The 21,935-nt window shown below is 49.3% G+C and overlaps 1 protein-coding gene across 2 annotated transcripts in view; it reads right to left on the reverse strand.

Moving 5' to 3' along the window:
* EXD3 (exonuclease 3'-5' domain containing 3) overlaps window positions 1-21,935 on the reverse strand; it is a 277,268-nt gene that overhangs the window by 211,401 nt on the left and 43,932 nt on the right. For both annotated transcript variants that reach the window (XM_027896917.1, XM_027896918.1), the window contains exon 2: window positions 6,917-7,030. In XM_027896917.1, coding sequence (XP_027752718.1) covers window positions 6,917-6,953 — 37 coding nt within the window. In that variant the 5' untranslated portion in view covers window positions 6,954-7,030. The remainder of the gene's footprint in view (window positions 1-6,916; window positions 7,031-21,935) is intronic.

The following is a 21,935-nucleotide window of genomic DNA, read 5'->3' on the forward strand; positions in this document are numbered from 1 at the left end:
AGTCACCAGCACTACTGAAGGATATCTGCACAGATAGATGCCAGCATCACCCAGATTTATTTTTTAAACAGCATGTCTTATATTAACTTTAAAACAGAATTTATCCTTAAGATGGGCAGCCTTTCCAGACAGAACTGCTTCCTCTGGTCCCAGACCCAGCTCAGCACTTCAGGAAGCACAGCACAGCCAGGATCACCCCATGTGGAAACACCATCTCAGTATCTGCTGAACGACACCTCAACAACAAGGCTGCAGGAAACCTCAGGGGAGAGAAACACCAGATGCTGCTGAGGGAAGGGGTGACAGCGAGACCAGGTGGCACCTCTGAGACACGGAGCCTGAACTGACCCAGGAGCAAAGGGATCGGTGTCTCTGTAGCCCCCAGGCACAGGGAATAAACAGTCTGAGGGCCAAGGAGCTCCACTTGAGAACATCCACTGCAATAATCCCAATCCTCAAAACTGTGGAAGGTTCCCTAAAAACCTGCAGTTTGCTGGGGAGGAGGTTGGGCTTTTGTTTTATGCCTTTTTGCCTTTTTGTCCTCATGGAAAACATTCACTTCCAGTAACTCCTGACCAAAGTGGAGAATTTAACAATAAGTCCATCACAAGTAATGGCAACCCATGTGCTCTTATGAAACAATAACACACCAACATAAAATAAATCAGTGCCCTTTAATTTAACAATGTAAATTACCCTCCCACCTGCTGTGACTCTCCATAAGGAGAAAAAGCTGGAGGCATATTTACCAAGCTGTCTATCCCAGTCCCATTCTGAACTGGCCTCCTGCCCTGGGGTTAGACTGTAGGACTCTGTCATCTCTTGCACTCGTATGACCTAAGAAAGGGAATGTGGCCTTTTTCCCACAAGCCCAGAGTGAGAACATCATAAAAGCTGAACTTTAGCCCCCTTTTTGGGCAGGCAGCACAATAGCAAGGAGGATGCTGTTACTCCCTAGAGGCTCTGCTGCTGAAAAACATCACCAAGCTCAAGTAAAAGGTCAGTAGTTAGGATTGCATCTCTTGTTTTCTTCAGTTTTCCTCCTCCGTCAAAGGCAGTTCAACATTCTTTGCACACCCCCCTCCCTCCTTCTGAGAAATGCAGGAAGGAAGTGCTTGCAAAATAGTTTAATTTAAAAGAACGCACAATCACACAGAGCAGACCCTGCTCCAGCCTCCGAGCAGGACTTTTCCACTGCCTCCCAGTTCCCACTGCAGCACAAACCAAGCCCTGCAGGGGCAGAGCCATCCCTCCCTCTGCAGGGACAGACACCTCGGGGGGACAGCTGTGGCTGTGTGCTGCGGGCAGCCCCCCTGCTCCCCCACAACACTCACACCCCTCAGGGGACATCTGCCCAGGGAGCCAGGGCTGTGGAGCAGGGAAAGAAGGATGCAGGGAATCCTGTAACCTCTCAGGGCACGGCATGGGAACACGGGAGAGGCAGGACCACAGTCCTGGGATGCAGGACACAGTCACCTCCTGTCTCTCTCAGGACTAGTGCTTGTTTGATTGCACAGGATATTCTTCCACCAGTGTTTGTTACCTGGACCTCGCTAGAATTTGGGAAGGTGTTTGGGACTGTTGGATTTGACTTGATCCTTGTCTTCACTAGATTTATGTGAAAGAACCAGAGTGGGAGAAAACAACTATTATACTCCATCCCCTCTTTGCAAAGAGGAATGTTGAGATCAGCAGGCAATGCTTGGAAAACTCCTTCATTATCCATCAATTTCTGCTGTATGACCACATATCCAATCTAAACATCATTCTCCCCAGACATGCAGTGCTCTTGTATCCCTGGGCAAACAGCACTTATTATCACAAGCCCATTTCTCTGCCTTTCCAAAGCCTCTGGCAGCCCCAAGGACCATGAACCATGACAGCTACCAGCACATGTCAGAACAGGCTGGCAGTCCCTGCCTGCTTTCCCTTCTTTGAGAATTCCCAGCCCTCCCACCCCGAATGCCCCAGCACTCGCAGCCTCTCCCGCTCTCGGTGCTCCTGTTACGGTTCCTCACGTCGCTCCCAGCATCATTCCCGGCTGGCACTCTTGGATTTGAAAGGGACACTGTCAACAAATCACAGCCCTGTCTCTTTTTTTAACCCACTGCTGTCACAGTGCATAATTAGATTAATAAAATAACTAAGGGAGAGGTGCCTGGAGGAACCAAACAATCACACCCACTGCCCGTTCCAGTGATGTCTCACAGAGTCACAGATTGTGCTGAGCTGGAAGGGATCCACAAGGATCATTGAATCCAACTCCTGGCCCTGCACAGACCCATCCCCAGAGTCACCTCCTGTGCCCCAGAGGATCATCCAAACCCTCCTGGAGCTCTGGCAGCCTTGAGGCTGTGCCCACTGCCCTGGGGAGCCTGTTCAGTGCCAACCACCCTCTGGGGGAAGAACCTTGCCCTGAGATCCACCCTGAGCCTGCCCTGACACAGCTCCAGCCATGTCCCAAAGAGGGAAATGAGAGTGTCAAATGTCCCGAACGGGCTGGGGACTGCAGGGCTGCAGCAGGACCTGAAACCAGGTTGTTATGTTTTGCCTTTTTATCTTTAAAGTTGACAGCTTCAACTGCCAACACCTACACTCAGCGCTGAGCAGTGGGGAAACCTGCCATCCCCCAACCTGCCATTCCCCAGCTCTAGGCCAGATGGGTGAGTTTCTGGGGGAGCGTTTTCATGACCACACAGTTGGTACTGCTGTTTATTATCCATCCCATTTCCAGTCACTTCTTACCTTCCCTTCTTTTTCAGTTGCTGTTGTTCATGTGCATTTCTGGTGGACTTAAAAATAATTGTTAGCATTGCAGACATGCCTTCAGTTTTTAAATGAGGGCTCCATAATCCTGCATTCTGTAAAGATCTCAAATAAGAAATAATTTCTGTCCCACAGGGTATTGTAAAGGCATTTAAGGAGCTTACTGCCTACTCCATGCCTGGTGCAAGCCCAGACAAAGGACAATAAAAACGTGAAATGGGAGAATGAATGAAAGAACCCCAGAAAGGCACATCTGGCTGGGCAGAGAAGGTGCTCCTGCAGGTAGCCAGCACAGAGCTGGGGATTTTCTTCACTTATCAAGACTGTTAAGAGTTACATAAGGCAAAAAAAGGATAGAAAGCATAAACTGTGCAGAAGAATGTGTTACAAATACCCCACCCCGTGGTCAGTGTGTATGCAGGGGCAGAATGGGCAGATTTCAGGAGCATACAATTTGCTTCTGGAAAGTCTTTTACCAGTTACTTCTGCAACTTCAGCCTAAAAACCTTCTCAATAAACAACACACTCTGTCCTTAATTCAAGAGCTTACACTCATATTCAAGTTTCATCCCAGTTTTGTCAAAACAAAGCCTTAACTAAATACTTTTTGACCCTGAGCACACTGGACACACGGCTAAGGTGGTCATGCTGCAGGAATTACTAACAGAGGCTTTTTCAGGAAGAAAGCTCCAAGGAAAGGTTGATGGAATCCTGTAGCATCAGTTAATTCAGGAAAAAAGCAACCCCACAAAATATTTTCCTACACTATGAGCAACTGCTGAAGTTTCAGGGGAAATTCCAAATTTATCATTAAGCTGGACTCTTAACTTGAATTATATCCCCCAGTGGCCCAAATGGAGAAATCCCTCTTTGTGGAGGTGTTTTATCTCCACACTAATTCACCAGCTGATGTGCTTGGCTGAGCCTGAGGTTGTGCTCAGACTCAGAGCTCTGTTCAGCCAGGGCAGCAGCAGCGTGACACAAGGAGGGCAGGCACAAGGGCTTTGGTGGTTCACAGTCTCTCCCTCTCCCTCTTTCCATTCCCATGTACAAGCCAGTCCTCCTGCTACTGGACAACCTACTGGGAGGGAGCTTTGGAGCATCTCAGGCCAAGGAACAATCAACGGTTCCAAAAGAGTGAGAACATGGCAATGTTAGCAGGCTCTGTGCTCACACCTGGACAGACCAATCCAGGTATCAGCTTACCCACAGAGCATTCTGGACAGGTGTGTGAGGAGAACTATGCCTCAAATATTGAGTCACAGAATCATGGAGTCATTAAGGTGGAAAAATTCCTTTAAGATCAAGTCCAACTGTCAAGCAGCACCACCACCACGTTCAACACTGAACCGAGTCCCCAAGTGCCACATCCAGGCTCCTCTTGAACACTCCCAGAGACGGTGACTCCACCACCTCCCTGGGCAGCTCACTCCAATACCTGAACATCCTTTCAATGAAAAAATATTTTCTAGTATCTAATCTGAATCTGTCCTGGCACAACCTAAGGCCATTTCTTCTCGTCCTGTATCGTGGGACATGACCAAAGAGACCAACCACCACCTCACTATAACCTCCTTAAGGTAGGTGTAGGGAGAAATTCCCAGCTCAAAGTTTGTGAGGATACTAAAACTATAATGAAAAAAGAAATTAACCCAAACACTTGTTTCAAGTTAAAAAAAGGGTACAGAGCAGGCAGATCTGAGAATATTACTGAAATATTGTAATGCAGAGTTTAAACAAAAGCAGTGATACAGGGAAAAAGATGCCAGCTCAGTTCTGAGCATCTTCTTGGAGAGAATCCTATTCAGCAAAGGTGATTCAGTCAAAGGTCAGGCTTCCACCCTACTTGGTTCCTCCTTCTTTGAGGCATCACAGATGGCCTGTGCCTCAGCACTGCCCTGCCCTGCAGACCTGACAGAAAGCTCTGCCTCCATCCCAGTTACTCACACATCACCCCAGGGTGCTCTGCACCTGGGAGCATCCCCAGCCACCTCCTTGGCTCCAGGCTCCACAACCTGCCAGTGTTGTAAAGAGTGCCAACACAACCTCTTTGCTAAACGTCAGCCCTTCTCCTCCTTCCCTCCTCTATTTTCTTTGTTAAGCTGCTGCTTCTAAAGGGGGATTTGGATGATGAAGCTCCTGGGCAGGGAAGGGGTGCCCTGCTGTCAGACAGTCACAGCAGGAGCTGGGCCGTGCCCCGCTCCCAGGGAGCAGCTCCTGCTCCTCCCTGCTGTTTATCCCAGCCGGGTGTTTTTCCCCTGGTGCTGCCACAATTGTTTGGCTGGGCTGGGTGATGGATGGTGGAGAAGGCTGTGTCTGGAAATGTGCTCCTGAGTCGACAGGAAGCCCAGGGGGCCTTTGCCAGCACTTCCTTCCTGTATACAAGGGGAGGACAGAATGGGAAAAACCTTGGCTGTCTCCTACCCTGAGAAAAGCGCTCCCCTTCCAGCTGGATTACAGTAACAATATTTTAATCTTTCACAAGATTATAATATCCTTCCTCTCTAAGTATAGCTCCAGTGGAAGCTCAGAATGAAGTGAACCGACAATGTCAAACTCAATAGGTGGTGCTGGAAGCTGAACAAATGGAGGCCCGAAGTGGAAGATCCCTATCTTCAGCCAAGACATAAATCACCAGGGGATCACACCTGTCTAACCCAGGACTTGACTACAAGAGCAATCAGGACTAAGCACTCCAACAGAAGGTATAAAATGCACACGTTGGAAATGTGCCCCTCTGGACAGCTTGGCTCCTGTGCCTGTTTTAGAGTGGATCTAAACTCAAACCACGAGGTTTATTGCCCCTACAAAACACAAGGTTGCAGTGAGCAATCTGTGAACACTCTGACTGCACATTTCTCACGAGCACCCAGGATGTCTTACAGAGACTTGCCTTGAAAGTCTTTTTCCAAAAACCCAGCCCCAATGTCCTTTTGTGGATGATTCATGAATCTCCACGCATCCTGATGTGTAATCATCACCTGTTCACAGTAATAAAAACACGTGCTGAGTATTACAGAATACATACTTCCCCCTACCACAGGAATTTTATTTTAAATTTTCCATTCTTGAGCTCCCGGATTCAAACCCATAGACAACAGCAAGGGCTTTAGTGCAGGCAGGTGTTCAGAACCCCAAACTCAGGAATTTGCTCTGCCCACAGCCAGGTGGCCTGTGGCAGCCAGAGCAGGGCACACGGGGTGTGGTTCTGAGGACCACTCTCCTGGCTGTCCCAGCAAGGGGGTATCCCAGCAATCCCCTCAGGCACATATTGTCTGGGCCAGTTTGCCCAAGCAGCTCTGAAAAAGGAAGGAAGAAATTCTCAGGACTCTTGACAACAAAAGAAAGCTCCCCAAACCTGAGAGCAGACAGCCCTCCTAACAGCCTGTATTTCTGACAAAAGCCTCAGACAAAAAGACCTCACCCACGAACAGAGAGTGGGGAACAATGGGAACTGTCAAAAAATAGCCCTCACGTCACAGCTAAGAATGCCCCTTGACACTTCCAAAAAAGCCCAGGTCGAGCTGAGCCTGGGAGGCCACAGGCACTGCCTCTGGCACCCGCTTCTCCCAGGCCCTGCCCCGGGGCAGAAACTGCCAGAAGCACTCAGTGAGGCTGAATTCCAACAACCAAAGATGGGGATGGAAGAGGAGAGGAAATACATGGTAGGTCTGAGCCAGAAGAAGTAACAAATTCCTGCCCATTCAATCTCTCCAGCAAGGATCCCAACTGAGACTCCATGGGACACACGTGAAAATGGGGTGTGTGCACGTGTTCCCTTTCTGCACAGGGAAACCAACTACCAAAGCAACTACTGAGAAAACTAAATTGTGGCTAAAAGCTGAATGAGTTGTGTAACACAGCAATAAAACCCCGTGTGCTTCTGAACTGGGGAGAAGTTATAAAAACAATTGCTAGCAAACTTTTCAACCTGGACTAGAATTCTAAGAATTCCGATATCCAGATGTGGACAGGAAACCTCAAAGACCCAATAACCTTCAGGGCATGCAATTTAGCACTGATTCACAGGTTTTGCTTTATTTGTGACTCAGCATTCTCTTCCAACAGCACTAAGAAAATAAATGGAAAGCAAATCATGCTGAATTAACAGGAGAAGACAGGCAAACACTTGGAGAAGCAGAAAACTCACCCGTGGGCTGATCACTTGAGTCACTGCCCTGATTCATCCTCCCGAAGGCGGCACCAGATCAGGATGCTGAGGTTGTAGGTCTAAACTCAGAGATGGGACTGCAACCTCTTGCTTCTGAAAAGAAAAAAGAGTTACTGTCCAATTGTAGGAACTTCACCCTCTATGACAAAGGGAATACCTCATGCGGGATCTGCTGTCCATAAATCTAACAAGAGAGTGGAGAATCTATGTGCAAGTACAACTTGCTGTAGGAGCCACAGTTAACATTACCTGAAGATCAGAGAATTCAATGGTGAACTGAATTAAGTCAACCAAGAAACACTGAAAAGTGGCATCTGAAATCTCGTGCACGTTAAAGCAACGTGCAGTTCAACCCACATCTGGATTCCTGGAATAGGTCAAGATGAGCTTTCAGATTTGAACTGTACAAACAGGAGTCCTAATGCTATTTACTTGAGTAGCCAAACAAAACTCCTGCACAGGGCCAGCAGTAAACTTGATGATCCTGATGGGTCCCTTCCAACTCAGCACATTCCATGATCCTGTGAAAACCCCAGACCTATCTAACCCCAACCAGACAAACAGGCCACGTGAAAGTATGATTTTGCCACCGCTAAACAGCTCCTTCTCTTTGTTTGCTTGCCCTTCCACTCATCACATCTTGACTGTGGTAGAGTTGGAAACACAACCCATGTCTCCCAAATCCCAGTCCAGTGCCTTAACCACCACATCCTTCCTGCTGAATCACACTACAGGATTGTTTATCAGGAAGGAAATTCCCCCTCGAGAATACTCACTCTGAGTGTGTTGGTGGAACACAAATGCTTAAAAAATACAAACAGGCAATAACAACAAGTGATTTAAGTCCCTGTGCAGCAGGCTGGAGGCACAGCAGCAGGCTGGGTTTGTTGTTTGTAGCAGTGTAAGTGAGGCACATGGAGCAGGACATGACACAGAACAAGCAGTGCATCCGGGTGGCCTCACAGTAACAGCCTCCTGGTCTCAACGGGTGACACAAGACTGAAAGCATCTCCTCCACACTTAGCATGAGGTGTACCTCACTCAGGGGCACTCAGGAGGTTTAATTCTTACCAGGCAGCATGAAAGTCACCTTTGGCAGCATCTCATGCCAAGCTCCGAAGTGCAAGCGGTTCGTATGGAATCCAGTGGGTCAGAATTAACCTCAACAGGTTGTATGAACAGAGGGCCTTTGCTTTCTTTAAGGTCTTTAGCCCAAAACAACAAAAAAAGAGCAGGGTGTATGTGGAGGAAGATACCAAAAGTGTAACAAATAGGTTTTAGCCTAAACACACTTTACCCCATTGGTCTCCTAGAAAACAAAAAGGGCGGTAACTCATGACCCGTCCGAAGACACAGACCCTCTGAAACAGCAAATTCATGGTCCAGGACTAAAGAATTTGGCTCTCCTCAGCAGTTGGGTAAAGGAGAAGAATTTCCCCACTCACAAGCAGTGGCTTCCCAGGTTGTATCCCGTGAGACTCCACCACAGTAACCAACAAACACACGCTTGGGCAGACACCCAGAACTTGGACACCATTTCTGTGCATGCCACTGTATGGAAATTCCAGCAGGACCTGGGGCAGGGAACCAAACCCTCCCAGTGTCCCGGGGTCACACTCGTACCTAGAGCAGCTTTAACAAGCCCAGCCACGAGGCAGCTCCTCCAGAGAGCCAAGGGAGACTCCAGAGCCTCAGGGGCCACGGCACAGCCGAGGGCTGCACCCATCCACGGACACGGGCAGGGCCCCAGGCTCTGCTGGACACACCGGCCCCACGGGAAGGCACATCTGGTCTTTGGCACCCCTGTGAACACCTGCAAGCTTCTGTTCCCCACAATCAACCCTCTGTTTGCACTTCAGACTGCAAGACTGATCCCTGCTGATCCCCAGTCAGTCCAGAAGCACCTCTCAGAGCAGTGCAGGGAGTACAGGTGCTGCTCTGGTGACACAAAGCCCACCCAAGTGCACTTGGTGTGAGGTTCATCCATCATATGCAGCACCTGCATCTCCTCTGAGCACCTGGGCTCCCCTCCTGCCCGGAGGAGACACAGAGGCACCTTTGGGGAGCTCATCCCAACACGAGTGATGGGAAGGTGACATCAGTGGAGTCACATGTTGCTCTCTGGGGGAGTCCAGGGAGTCTTGGTGGCCATCTCAGATGAAGGCAGCCATGTGCCACAGGCTGAATCCCACCCTTTACCATTACTTTAACCTGAGCTGAACATCTCAGCTTTGCTGTTCCACAGCACATCAAGGAACACACCAGGGAAAGTCCAGAGGAGGCCCCGGAGATGCTCCAAGGGCTGGAGCCCCTCTGCTCTGGAGCCAGGCTGGGAGAGCTGGGGGGTTCCCCTGGAGAAGAGAAGGATCCAGGGAGACCTGAGAGCCCCTTGCAGGGCCTAAAGGGGCTCCAGGAGAGCTGGAGAGGGACTGGGGACAAGGGATGGAGGGACAGGACAAGGGGGAATGGCTTCCCACTGCCAGAGGGCAGGGATAGATGGGATATTGGGAAGGAATTCTTGGCTGGGAGGGTGATGAGGCCCTGGCACAGGTTGCCCAGAGAAGCTGTGGCTGCCCCATCCCTGCAAGTGTCCAAGGCCAGGTTGGACGGGGCTTGGAGCAACCTGGGCTGGTGGAAGGTGTCCCTGCCCATGGCAGGGGGTGGAATGAGATGACTCTATCCCCAGTCTGTTCCCCATTCTTCACCCCCCAGAAGTCCCTGTTGGCTGCAGTGTACCTGCCTCAGCTTTGTTCTGCACTGCTTTGCAGCTTTTCACACCACTGGCATCAGACATATCCCAGAACTTGCTGCAGTGACAGTTTCTCGCCAGAGGACACTTTGAGGCACCACTTCCATTCCTTTGAACAGTAAACGAGTTACAGTTTCTCCTCAAGGCTTCTTTCAACCTTAACAATATCTGAAAACCCTTTTTGATATCATATGAGAGTAATTCAAGAATTAAGGTGAAATGACATTCCATTGTTCCCCACTCCAAAGGCTCCCATTCCCTGCCTGCTATTTTTTGGGGTCAGGGTCAAGTTTGTAGCTTTTTCTACAAGGTCAGCCCCACTTAGGTCTAAATCAAGCATGTCCAGAGGGAGAACACAACTACACACCTTCAGTCCCGCAGGGTGCTGTGGTGAGGGACGTCCCAATTGCTCGTACAGGTCTTTCTGCTTGGTTCACACATTCCCCACATGGAGACCCAGCATGGAGCAGCTAAAGAGAAAGGCTTGTGCAAAGAGCTGCCAGCCAGCTTCTCCAAGAGCTGCTGCCATTCCTCCAGGGCAGTGTGGGCACTGTCAGACTCTTGATTCGAGGACTAGTGCCATGCAGGGGTGTTTTGCGTTGTGTTTAAGCCAAACAAGCTGCTGGTGCACACAGTCAGTGACTGACACGGGGCTGGGGTGGAAGGGACGGATGGAGGGAGGGATGGAGGGAGGGATGAATGGATGGACAGATGGATGGGTGGTGTCTGACACCTGCCCTGCCTGCAGGTCACACCTGCCCTAAGGGCAAAGTAACCTCCCTGTGGATGGGGATGGTGTGGACAAAGCTCAGGTCCTGCTTCCTCAGCAACAGCTGAGGCCACAGCCACCACCAGACAGGGAACTGGAGGCCACTGGTTTCCTCCTGGGTGATTTCAGTTCAAGCAGGGCCATCGCTGGGCTGGAGTGAACAAGGGGCTCCTGGCCCTCAGCTCTGGAGCTGTGCAGAGAAAAGTAGCAAATGTCCCTCCTGGCCATTTGTTAACCCCCCATGAGATCAGCTCCTGTGCTGGTATCTCAAGCCCTGCTAGAGCTGGTGCTTTCCTCCAAGCGTGAAAAACTGTAAAAAAATCTTATCTGTCTTTATAAAATGTCCCCAAAACAAAAAAAGCGGGTTTCTATTCCGCCTGGGTATGGAAAAAGATTTGAAAATATGAAGTGAGAGAAACTTAAATCCTTAGAAACAAGAAAACAAACACTACAAAGCAATGCTTATTTGTAGGCCTCTCCTTACTGAGATTTTTAAGCCAATCTCACATTTTTGCAACCTGCCTTTTACTGCTTTATTATTACAGAACATAAAGGCAGATGCAGCAAAAGATATCATTGAATCACAGAATCTCCTGAGCTGGAAGGGACCCACAAGGACCAGCCAGTCCAACCCCTGGCCCTGCACAGACACCCCAACAATCCCCCCCTGTCCCTCAGAGCGTTGTCCAAACCCTCCTGCAGCTCTGGCAGCCTTGGGGCTGTGCCCACTGCCCTGGGGAGCCTGTTCAGTGCCAACCACCCTCTGGGGGAAGAACCTTTCCCTGAGATCCACCCTGAGCCTGCCCTGACACAGCTCCAGCCGTTCCCTGGGCTCTGTCACTGCTCACAGGGAGCACAGATTGTGGCTGCCCCTCCACTGTCCCTCAGAGGCAGCTGCAGATCACTCTGGGGTCTCCAGCATTACCAACCCCTCTGCAGAAAAAAAACCTGAGTCAGGAGATGGATGAAGGAACTGTAGTCCCAGGAGCGCATGCAAAAACAACCTGTGAAGCGCATTAACTTACTTAACTTTACAGACTTTGGATCCTGTACTTACACCCACTTTAGCTTCAGTTCAGCTCCCATCAGTAACAAACCCAACACTTCATTCTTCACAATGCCCCTGTTAAGCTACACCACCCAAAATCTCTGCTTGAATTAAGGCATCTCAGACTCCAGTATGCAACAAATGACCTGCGTCCTGAGCCCCTTCACAAGCCAGCTCTGTAATATATGTTATTTCAGAGTGGGAAGAAGTGATGAAGAGCCCTGTGGCCTCTTAGCACCTCAGGCTGAAATGCAAACAGCAGTTCCACCTATTTTTACAGACATCCCTTTATCATGTAAATCTTTCCCTACTCAGAAATAGAAACTTCACTTTGCTGTGACAAGGATATAGAATAAAAACCACTGACACCAGCAAAAAATAAAAAAGAAAATTAAACCCAGGCAGCATCCAGGCAGTGCCTGCCAGAGCACTGGGCCTGTGCAAAGAAGCCTGGGGTACCTCCCCTCCCCTCCAGCACCCCAAAGCCAACAGGGCTCCATGAGATCTCCCAACCGTCCCTGGGCTGCTCAGCACCACCAGGATCGTTGGCACAGCAGGGGCCAAGGGGGCCAGGACATGGCCCTGCAGCTGAAACCTGCCTCCTGTATCCACGGATTTTACTGGAGCTCGCTCTAAGGAGATCTCTCTTTACCCACTTCACTTTAATGGAACTTTTATTAAATGATTATTGACTTTTGACCATTTATGGCTGTGATTTAACAATTCCACACCATTATTACCACAACAAGATTCACTGGAACTGCTGAAGGCTCAGACCAGAACACATACAGCAGAAGGCAGCACAGCCACACTGCGCTAGTGAGCTCCCTCTGCCTCCTTAGTTCGGACACTATAACTAGAAAACAGCTGCCCAAACATCAAAAGATGTCTATCAAAGTCTGTTGGATTCTCAAGGCCATCCCCTCAGCCTGGTGAAACCTGCCAGCTTGACAAGAATGTATTTTTAATGGAAATTCTGCACAAGTTCCTGACATCAATAAGCAAATTGCTGTGACTCCGAGGGGATAAATAAAACCTGAACCGCTGGAGAAAGCCCTGGACACCAGAAAACTTGTCTCCCTGCATGTCTGCAGAGTTCCATGCACCCAGATCTCCCTGCTCATTTCACTCTCCTTACACATCAACCACCTCCAGCCTCTTGTAAAACTCACCCTGGAAACAACCAGCACAACTGCGGTCTCTGTTGCACTCAGGACAAGTGCGAGGGTCTGTGCCGGTGCTGGAGGTGGCTGCCGCCGTGCCCAGCCCCGGGAAAGCTGTGCTGGCTCCAGAACAGGTGCTGGTCTCACCTGTGTTCCCCGCGCGGCTGAAGGACAGGGAGGAGCTGCTGGTCTCTGGCACCCTCTGCTGACAAACCCCCCGGCCCGGCCAGTGCCCGGGGCACCGCACAGAGTCAGGCTGTGAACGGGATCCACTGTCCTTTGCTAGATGAACAGTCCATAACCTAAATCTTCTTTTATTTGTCTGTACAATTACACTAATCACAGCTGGCTCTTCTCCCCCTTGGTTTGCTCCAGCAACCATGCACACCCCATACAGGGAGGTGTCCTACTCTCCTGCCTCTGGGGTCACTGAAGATTCATCATCCCTTCCACCCACCAGTGCCCCCAGCACCCTGCACGCAGCATCTATCTCCTGCTTCCTAAAGAGGTGACCAGGGAGGTGATTTACACACCTGCACTAATGTGGAGAATGACAAGGGCAATAATGCAAAGCACAGTGTTCTGGCTCAGGTATCACCCAGGGACACCTGAGGGAATCATCCCTGCAAGGCAACTGTCCAAACCCTCCCAGTCCCACCCTTTTGATGCATGATTCCCTCAACATCTCACACCACACTCACCACACAGCAGCTATGACCCCTGTCCCCGAGCGGGGCAGGAGGATCAGCGGCAGAGCAGGAGCAGCACGTGGCAGCCGGGGCTGTGCCTGGCAGGGGGGCTCTGTGCCACCCCCTCCACCAGTGCCACACCTTTGTCACATGTCCAGTGTGCCCAACCTGCAGTGTCTCACACAGAGACACCCCGAGGGGTCTGACTGTGACTGGTGACACCCAACCTGCCGAACCAAACCGCGTCCTGACCCTGCCGTGCTGCTCGGGGAGATTGCTGGGGAACAGAGAACATTCTCTGTAAAGGCACTGGTGAAACAGGAACCCGATAGTCTGGGATGTATTAACTTCAGAGATTGATTTTCAGCTTTGTTATTGTCTGCATTTTTCTGATTCTTGCCTTTTCTCTGCTGGTGTGAAGGGGAGGCCGGGAGGATGTGCCAGCACGGGCTGGGTAAGCCTCAGACAGCTCACAGGCTGAACAGAGCCTACCCTGGCACTTCGTAAGGGCTATTTCAAACCCATGCAGCTGTACTTGACCTATCAAAGGGTCTCCATTTCAGGGGAAAGAATCCCAAAGGATTATTCCACCTCCAAAACGGCACCTTAAAAAACCCCTAAGGAACAACTTGGGGAATAGGGAGTGAAGGATTTCAACAAGAATCAATGTGTAAACAGAAATTCTCAACAAACAGAAAAACAGGTCAGGTGAACACACTTCACAAATTTCATTCCAAATTCTGGCCACTACTGAAAACCACTATAATATAAAAAAAATTGGAAAACTATAAAATGTCAGGGCACTAAATAATCAAGATGATTGTAATAGTAACATGTAAATCCTTCTTATGAGGAGATCCAGCATAGTTACTTCGAATGCTGACAACTCAGTCTCTCTTAAGCTCTCTCACATTAAAAGAGCTTACTTGGCTTCCTTTTTTCCCAGTCCTAGAACAGCTTTGTTAACACTGTGAGCACAGCATCGCTGAGGACTCACCACGGGACTCCATCACTTCCCAAACCAGAGGCAGGGCTGTTTCAGTGTGAGTCCCTCAGACACTGTGACTGCTTCCCAGCACTTGGATTTCACGTTCAGGCAGCGGTGTTAACCCAGCACTATTAACCTGTGTCCAGTGTTCTGTGACAGAGCATTTGAACATTTCCTCCTGGATTGCTGAGGAACTTTTATTATCTCTCATTAGCATATTCACCTTCTGGTTTTTTTTCTGAAGCATGGAGCATCCTCCAGAGTCTGACACTTCTGAAGGGCTTGGCTGGACAGACTCTGGCAGCTGAAGACCCTGCTCTCGCCAGAGGTTTGTCCCACCTGGCTCTGCCAGGGCAGCACAGCTGGCTGGGTGCCTGCATGTTCAGTCCCTCAGCTCACACTTCTGGCATCTTAATGAGAACAGGGGGGAAAGGATTTGTACGGAACTGCTGGGCCTGGGCTGGAGAAGCTGAGCTATGAGGACACATTCCTTGTGCTGCACTAACACACAGCAGGGGACTGGGATGTCCAAATGCAGCTGCTTGGCAGGGTCAGAGCTCTGACACAGCTCAGCAGTGCCTGAAGGAGCTCAGGCTGAACTCCTGCCTCTGCTGAACCCCTCACCCCAAGGGATCTCCCAGAGAGACTCTGCAGCCACCTCTCCACTAACAGTTCGGGGACTACAGTTAAGCTGCTAAAAGTGCAGTAAATGCAAATCCCTCCTGGGTGACAGATGCTCCAGCAAACTCCCAGGCAAAACAGAGAGAATTTTACGAATCATGGCATTTACAGGAGGAGGGAGGGAGGAAGGTTTGTCTTTGGCAAAACCACCGTTTTTCCCCTTTTTTTTTTTTATTTTATAAAAAGTGTTGAAGCTTTTCCTCTTCTGAGGGCTTTGGTTGAACACCTAGCTATAGATACAACTCTAAACAAAAAGCTTTTACAGGATGGATGAGTAAGTTTGGAAATCTCCTAAATTCTCACCATCTTGATCAGCTTCTGTGCCCAATCTTCCCTTCCATTCACCACAGGAGCTGAAGCTCCGCTGTGTGGATTTCTCCTTCATGACTTTCACTCCAGACCACGTCTAAACGTGAATCAAAGCAGAATAATCCAAGGATTTCCTCTCAAATCACCATTTCCTCTGTTTTCCCTGTTACTAGCAAATCCCTCAGATCCCAACTGTCTGCAGCTCCTCATTTTCCGTCCTGGCCCGAGCCCCTGCAGGGCTGCCCGTGGCCAGAGCGGAGCCAGCAGCTCTGGGCCTGCCCAGCCCAGGCCACGCTCAGGTCTGTGGGCAGCTCCCTGCCTGTGTCCCAGAGATGCTGCTGCTACCCCTTGGAAACCTTTCCACATTCAGAACTTCCACGAGCTATTGGCATTTTCACTTCCAGGTTCTTATCAGCCTCCACTGAGATTTCCTTTGCAGTTTTTTCTCACCTGAGATCTGATATACCGTGGCAACAAGCAGCTACTTGTTTTAGTGAGCTTTGCCTCTTATTTCTCTTTGTCTTTTGCCCACATCGTTGCCTATGAGTCCTTCCACCTCCTGCAGGGAATATCCTCGCTGCTGAAGGCAGCAAGGAGGGGAACATGGGAGGACGTGGAGGATGGAGAGGCAGGAGCTGCAGCACAGAACAGCTGCAGCATCTGGTCATGGCTGAAAAGCTGCAGGAGACACTGGCTTTGCTGTGGCTGAAGATCCTGACTGCTGCTTGGAATATAAATTGAGGAATTACTGATTGCTGGCCTGAGACCTTGACCAGTAGATCTCTTTATAAGATCAAAGCTTACAATGCACTGGTGGCCTGTTTTGTCACTCTCTGGGAAGTCCTGTGCAATTCCACACGCTGGCACCTGACAGACCAACCCCCAGATCAACCCACCAATGTCTGTGTTCTCCCTCTGTTTCTTCCTGTAGAAGTTTCATTTTCACCGTCATCACCAGATGACCTCAAGGGCAATTAAGGCTGATTATCAAACTCAGTGAAGTCTTTGTCAAGCATGAAGCCAGTAACTACACCATGTTCTCCTTGAACACTTCCCCACATCCACAGCGTTCTGCTGGAGCACAGGGAGAGTGTCAAATCCCATAAAGTCGAGTCATGTTATTCACCACACACTGTGTGCTGAATTTTTATCTCTTCCCAAGATGTATCACTGTTATCTCCACTATGCCTGATAACAAATATTTTTCAAAACCCTTTCATGGAGAGTTGTTCTTCAGCTTTTACCTCCTCAATAAGCTTAGAGACCTAAGGTTAAGCCTAGAGACCTTCTCTAAGCTTATTCAGGAGGTAAAGGGAGAAGGAATGCAGTGATGAAGCCATCAGTGGGATGCCAGGTCACCTCTGGCAACTTAAATGGCTTTTGCAAGGGACACTGGTTTGTAAACAGGTTTGTAGAAGATGATTCTGTACAAAAGAACAAGAGTTTTGAAGGTGGGGTTTTGTTCTCCTCACAGCACTCCTGGAAAGCCAGTACAGAGAAACCACTCCTGAAACTGCTGGGTAGGGAGTCGGGTTTATCCATGACAGCCTCCTTCAACAGCCTCCTCCTTGCCCTTTGGTTCTCAATCTGATACACCAGCAAAGGCTTTACCTTCCAGCCTCCTCCTGCCTCCCCCCAGCACGTGGGGCAGACTGTCTGGGGAACAGAGCACTGCAGTTCAAAGGCTCAGGTTAATCTCCAGGAGCGTTTTGAGCAGTGACATGCACATTCAGGGTGAAACCATCTGCTCAGATCAGGAGATCTCAATAACTACACACCTCTCCATCGCTGTCTTCAGAAGAAGTTGAGAAAAAATGCAGCATTATCCATCCTTTGGACTGGGTAATCCATAAACAATGGAAACCAGACAGGAGAGAGTCCAGTTTATGGACTGGCATCCATAAACAATATTATTAACCTGAAAGGCATGTGTTTTTCTCAGTATAATTTATTAGCTGTAGTTAAGAGTTGCAATAATCATGGTCTAATTTTTCAGAAAGTACTACAGTTTATGCATAGTTTTAACCACCTTTTGAAGGACCTTTAAGTAATGATGAATCGACCCATAAAATAATGCAAATGTCAGAACCAACATATTCTCCTTTAGGCATGGGCAGGAGTATCTGATTTTCTTCAGCTGCCAAATGATTTGGCATCTGAACAACTGGCAAGAAATTCAAAGTGAAACAGCAAAGCTATGGGCAACCACTGGAAAGATTGGGATTCCTCCCCTTTGCATTTGAACATGAGATGCCACGTCTGCTCTGTGATGTTACAGTCCAATTCACTTGTTCACAGGGCAGCAAGTCGGCTCCATCAAGATAGTGTGTGTCTGCACTGCTCTGCCACAAGCCATAAGCACCTCTGCTGCAAAGCACCACGCACACACAAGTCCTCACTTGATCAAAGGAACCACTGGAGATCTCACCCTGTGCTGCTCCCCCACAACACTCCCCACTCCGAGTCTGCCGATGCCTACCAGAAACTGCAGGGTCTGAAAAGCAAACCAAAGGGAACACTGATGTCTCCTCTGCTATCACCAACCCTCTGCTGCACCTGCTCCTGGTGGGCAGTAAAGGACCACCAGGTGCTGGTATCAGCAGAGCTGATGCAATCTCAGCTGTGAGAGATCAGCTCCTTGGGTTCCCTCGTGGAACACCAAGAGGCTGCACCCTGTGCAGGACCCCAGAGGATGCAGGATGACAGCACTGCAGGGTGCTCTGGCAGAAGGTGCCCCACTGCACCTGCCTGGCTCCACACTGCTTGCACCACTCACTTTCCATGGCCACAAACTATATCTTGGAAGTTTTTAAACCTGTACTGAAACTTCCTCACGGGACTTCAGTATCATCCCTTCCTCCATGTCTGTGCCTTAGCAGCCCTGCACACTGGGGTGCCAGGCAGGGATATTATTTAACTCTTTGTGCTGGGTTATTTTTGCTGCTTGCTATCTTAGGAAAGGTGCTCAGCAGTGAGAGTGCATTAGCTCAGAGAAAAATTCCCCTCGTTCAGGGGAGTCAGTCTCTCTACAGACACCAAGTCCTGGAGTTGACAGCTCAGGATTTAAGGAAAATAAATGAGGCAGATGTACAGAACCCCACTGCTGACATCACAGCCAGGGGGCTGCAGCAGCAACACCCAACAAGACGATAACCCAGGCACTGAACAGCTCTGAGAGCTGCTGTCACAGCGCTCCAGGGAGCTGGAAATGCACAGGAATACTCACAATCACAGAACTATACAATACCCTGAGCTGGAAGGGACCCACAAGGATCATCCAGTCCAATCCCTGGCCCTGCACAGACACCCCAACAATCCCCCCCTGTCCCTCAGAGCGTTGTCCAAACCCTCCTGGAGCTCTGGCAGCCTTGGGGCTGTGCCCACTGCCCTGGGGAGCCTGTTCAGTGCCAACCACCCTCTGGGGGGACATCCTTTTCCTGATCTCTCATCTAACCCTGACACACCTTCATCCCCTCGATTCTTAACGTGAGCAGCAGAGCAATGTCTCTCCTGTCTGTTTTCCATGCAAGAGGTGCAGTACAGAGCAGGGTAGGAAGCCCAGCACAGCTCTCTCTGCATGGTGCATCAATGAGGAGAGACCCCAAAAAACAGGCAAGAAACAAGTAAGGCCTGAGCTGAAAAGACAGCCAGCACTGCTGCTTGTCACTGTCCTGTGTGTTCCTTGTCTTGTCTGAGGTGCCTTTGGACTGAGTGATGACCAGACTGCAGCTCTGCAAGGGATCACTTCTCCAGGCTGTGTATAACCCTGAGCTGCTCCAGTCCCTCTTCAGGCATTTTTCTCAGGCTAACAATGGGAACAAGGTGCAGGAAAGTTATTTAAACTCAGTATCAGAGAGGAAATTTCTCACAGCCTGATGGCAATTAAGGAAAACATTATTTGGTGGCTGAGGAAGCCACTGACTTGGTTCTCAGATAGGGCTGGATGAGGAAGAACTGCAGCATTCCCTGCTCTGTGCAGGTAAGTCTGGTCACACAATCATTCCTCACCTTGCCCCTCAGCTTCTCCAAAGCCTCCAGAATATGACAGGGAAATCAGAGGCAACATGCTGAAAATGGAAAACTGCAACCTCCTAAAAATTATTAATCACTTCAAACGCTGAAACAATAGCCTTTGTCAAAGTGTGGGTGGTGAAGTTGGCACAGCTCCTACCAAAGAGAAACTTGATCTTCGCTGGTATGAAAGCATGAAGCAGCATCCTGTGCTGATGAGACATTCAACCTGAATTTCTTTCAAGGTGTTTTTGCCAACTCTTTTAGCTTAAGTTTGTGGAAAAGAGGAAGAGAGAAGCAGCCTGGGGCAGCAGTGACCTGAACCAGAGACAGCACAGGGGTGCAAGCAGGAGGAAAGCTGCTCATTGACAGGAATTGAAGGCTGCTTGTATTTATTGGCAGGAAAAAACACCTTAGTAAACACTGTGCATTGCTCTAGGAAGGGAATTTAGAATCATGGAATGATTTGGGTTGGAAGGGACTATAAAGCTCATCTCATTCTACCCCCCTGCCATTGGCAGGGACACCTTCCATTAGTCCAGGTTGCTCCAAGCCCTGTCCAACCCGGCCTGGGACACTTCCAGGGATGACGAGTCCACAACCTCTCTGGGCAACAAGTGATGCACCAACATGGGACTCCACAAACCTGTGTGAGATTTGCAGGCAGCAGAGGTCAGCTGTAAAGGCCCTGCTTGGCTCCCCTGCAGCATCAAGCCCCACTCTGAGGGATAAAGAACAAGCAGAAGGAGGCCCCAAAAGCAGCGTTTGTGCCCCCATTACATCTTTGAAACTCCAGGCTGCAGCCACTTTGTACATTTTAGTTAACCTAAAGAAAGGCAGTTACAGCTCGTTTTCTTGAGAGCTGGGACACGCAGCCCTTTCAAGGCAGGAGCACTGAGAGAATAAATCTCAGTGTCTGAGAGGGAGGAATTCCGACCTCCGCTTCCATCAGCACCCGCAGCTTCATCACCGTCCCCTGTCGCTGAGGGCATTGTTGTCCCCTGCCAGGGAGGAAGGATGCTGACACATGGCACAGCCTCCCCACTCTGCCCCTCTCAACACAAAGAGGAAGCTTGCAAAGAACAGATCAATAAGTGGAAGCCGCAGTGACAGTTTGCAGTTTGTCCCCAACGCTGGACAGTTAATCCTGAGGCACAATCCCCTTGGGGATTTCAAAGGCTTGATACAGACCATCTCTGGCTGTGGTTAAACAGCTGATGACACATGCTCTGATAGAGCAGGAGGATTTGTGTCGGGGCCACAAAACACTACAAAGCATGAAAAGTCTCCAAGAAACGAAACCAAAACAACAGGAGGCTCAAACCTTAAAAATAATACAGACAAGTAATGTAAGCCTTCTAATGTTGGCTTACAAGTGCGATACAGCGACAAAACATTTTAGGTAGAGTCCACAAAAAGAGCTGCATTTTCTACAACATTATTTCTTATTACCCAGAATGTATGGTGCGTAATGATTGCAAACCATTGCAAGTGCAGCAGGATGTTAAACATAAATTATTTCATGGCTGAGCTGGAACACTTTCTGAAGTAGTGAATATTCATTTTAATTCTGTATACTCCTTGCTTTTGAGAAGCTCCACAGGCTAGAATCACCAACACTGCAATGTACTAATCAAATCCAATCCCTACTCGTAACTTCTGTATTTCAAATTGGATTTCATGGTCAAATCCAGAAGCAAGGTGAAGCCAGTGTAACACTGTACTTACAGCCACTGAAACACGAATTTGGAATTCCTCTGCTTCACACCCACCTGCCTGTGCCTATTTAATTACCTCTTCCCACAGATTCTTGTTCTAGTCCAGTTCAGAGTCTGGAATTTAACCTGGCAGTGCTTGTCACAGATTAAAATTAAGAAGAAAGGAGCAAGGAGAAAGCTATAATAGATAAGAGGACTGATGGTACCAGAATACACTGATGAAAAAATGAATCCTTCCAAGTATAACTCACATCACCTCGCCCTTTCTGAATGCTCAGAACTAGTTCTAAATTATAACAGGCAGCTAAATTATAATTTTGCTTCTCAGATAACAGAAACCCAATTTAACGTGTTCAAAGTAAGCAGCTCTGAGACTTGGAACAGGGCTCTGGACACCTCCGGCGCTCCTCGGGAGAAAGGACAAGCCCAGGGCTCCCAGGGAGGACGTGCCTGCTGTACTAAAAGGCAGATGCCTTCAGTGCACTGTATGTTCAGTCATCTCTTTATCAAACCCTTAACTAATTAAACAATCCTCTTGTCAGAGAGGACAGTCATTGTCTGTGTGACCGATGCCCTGTAAACATAACGGGATAATCTGCCTTTCTCCCTTCCTCCTGCCTCAGTTCTCCCAAACAGCTGGGGGATGCGCTGCCCTCGCGGGAAGCCCCCGCTCATCTGTCATTCTCCGCACTCGCTGCCGCACGCAGCATCAGAAGCCAAGCTTAGGACAATAACGCCTCAGACACACCAACAATCCATCTGATACCGTGCCATCAGAGTCCCCAGGCTGCGGCAGGGCTGGGCAAACAATCGGGAAGGCAAACAGAAGTCATTCCTGGATGGAGCTGACAATGAAACTGTATTGATCTACAA

This window comes from Empidonax traillii, unplaced genomic scaffold, assembly GCF_003031625.1.
Source record: "Empidonax traillii isolate 1590-97213 ecotype Southwest subspecies unplaced genomic scaffold, ASM303162v1 scaffold520:size1094406, whole genome shotgun sequence".
In the NCBI taxonomy this organism is placed as follows: Eukaryota; Metazoa; Chordata; class Aves; order Passeriformes; family Tyrannidae; genus Empidonax; species Empidonax traillii.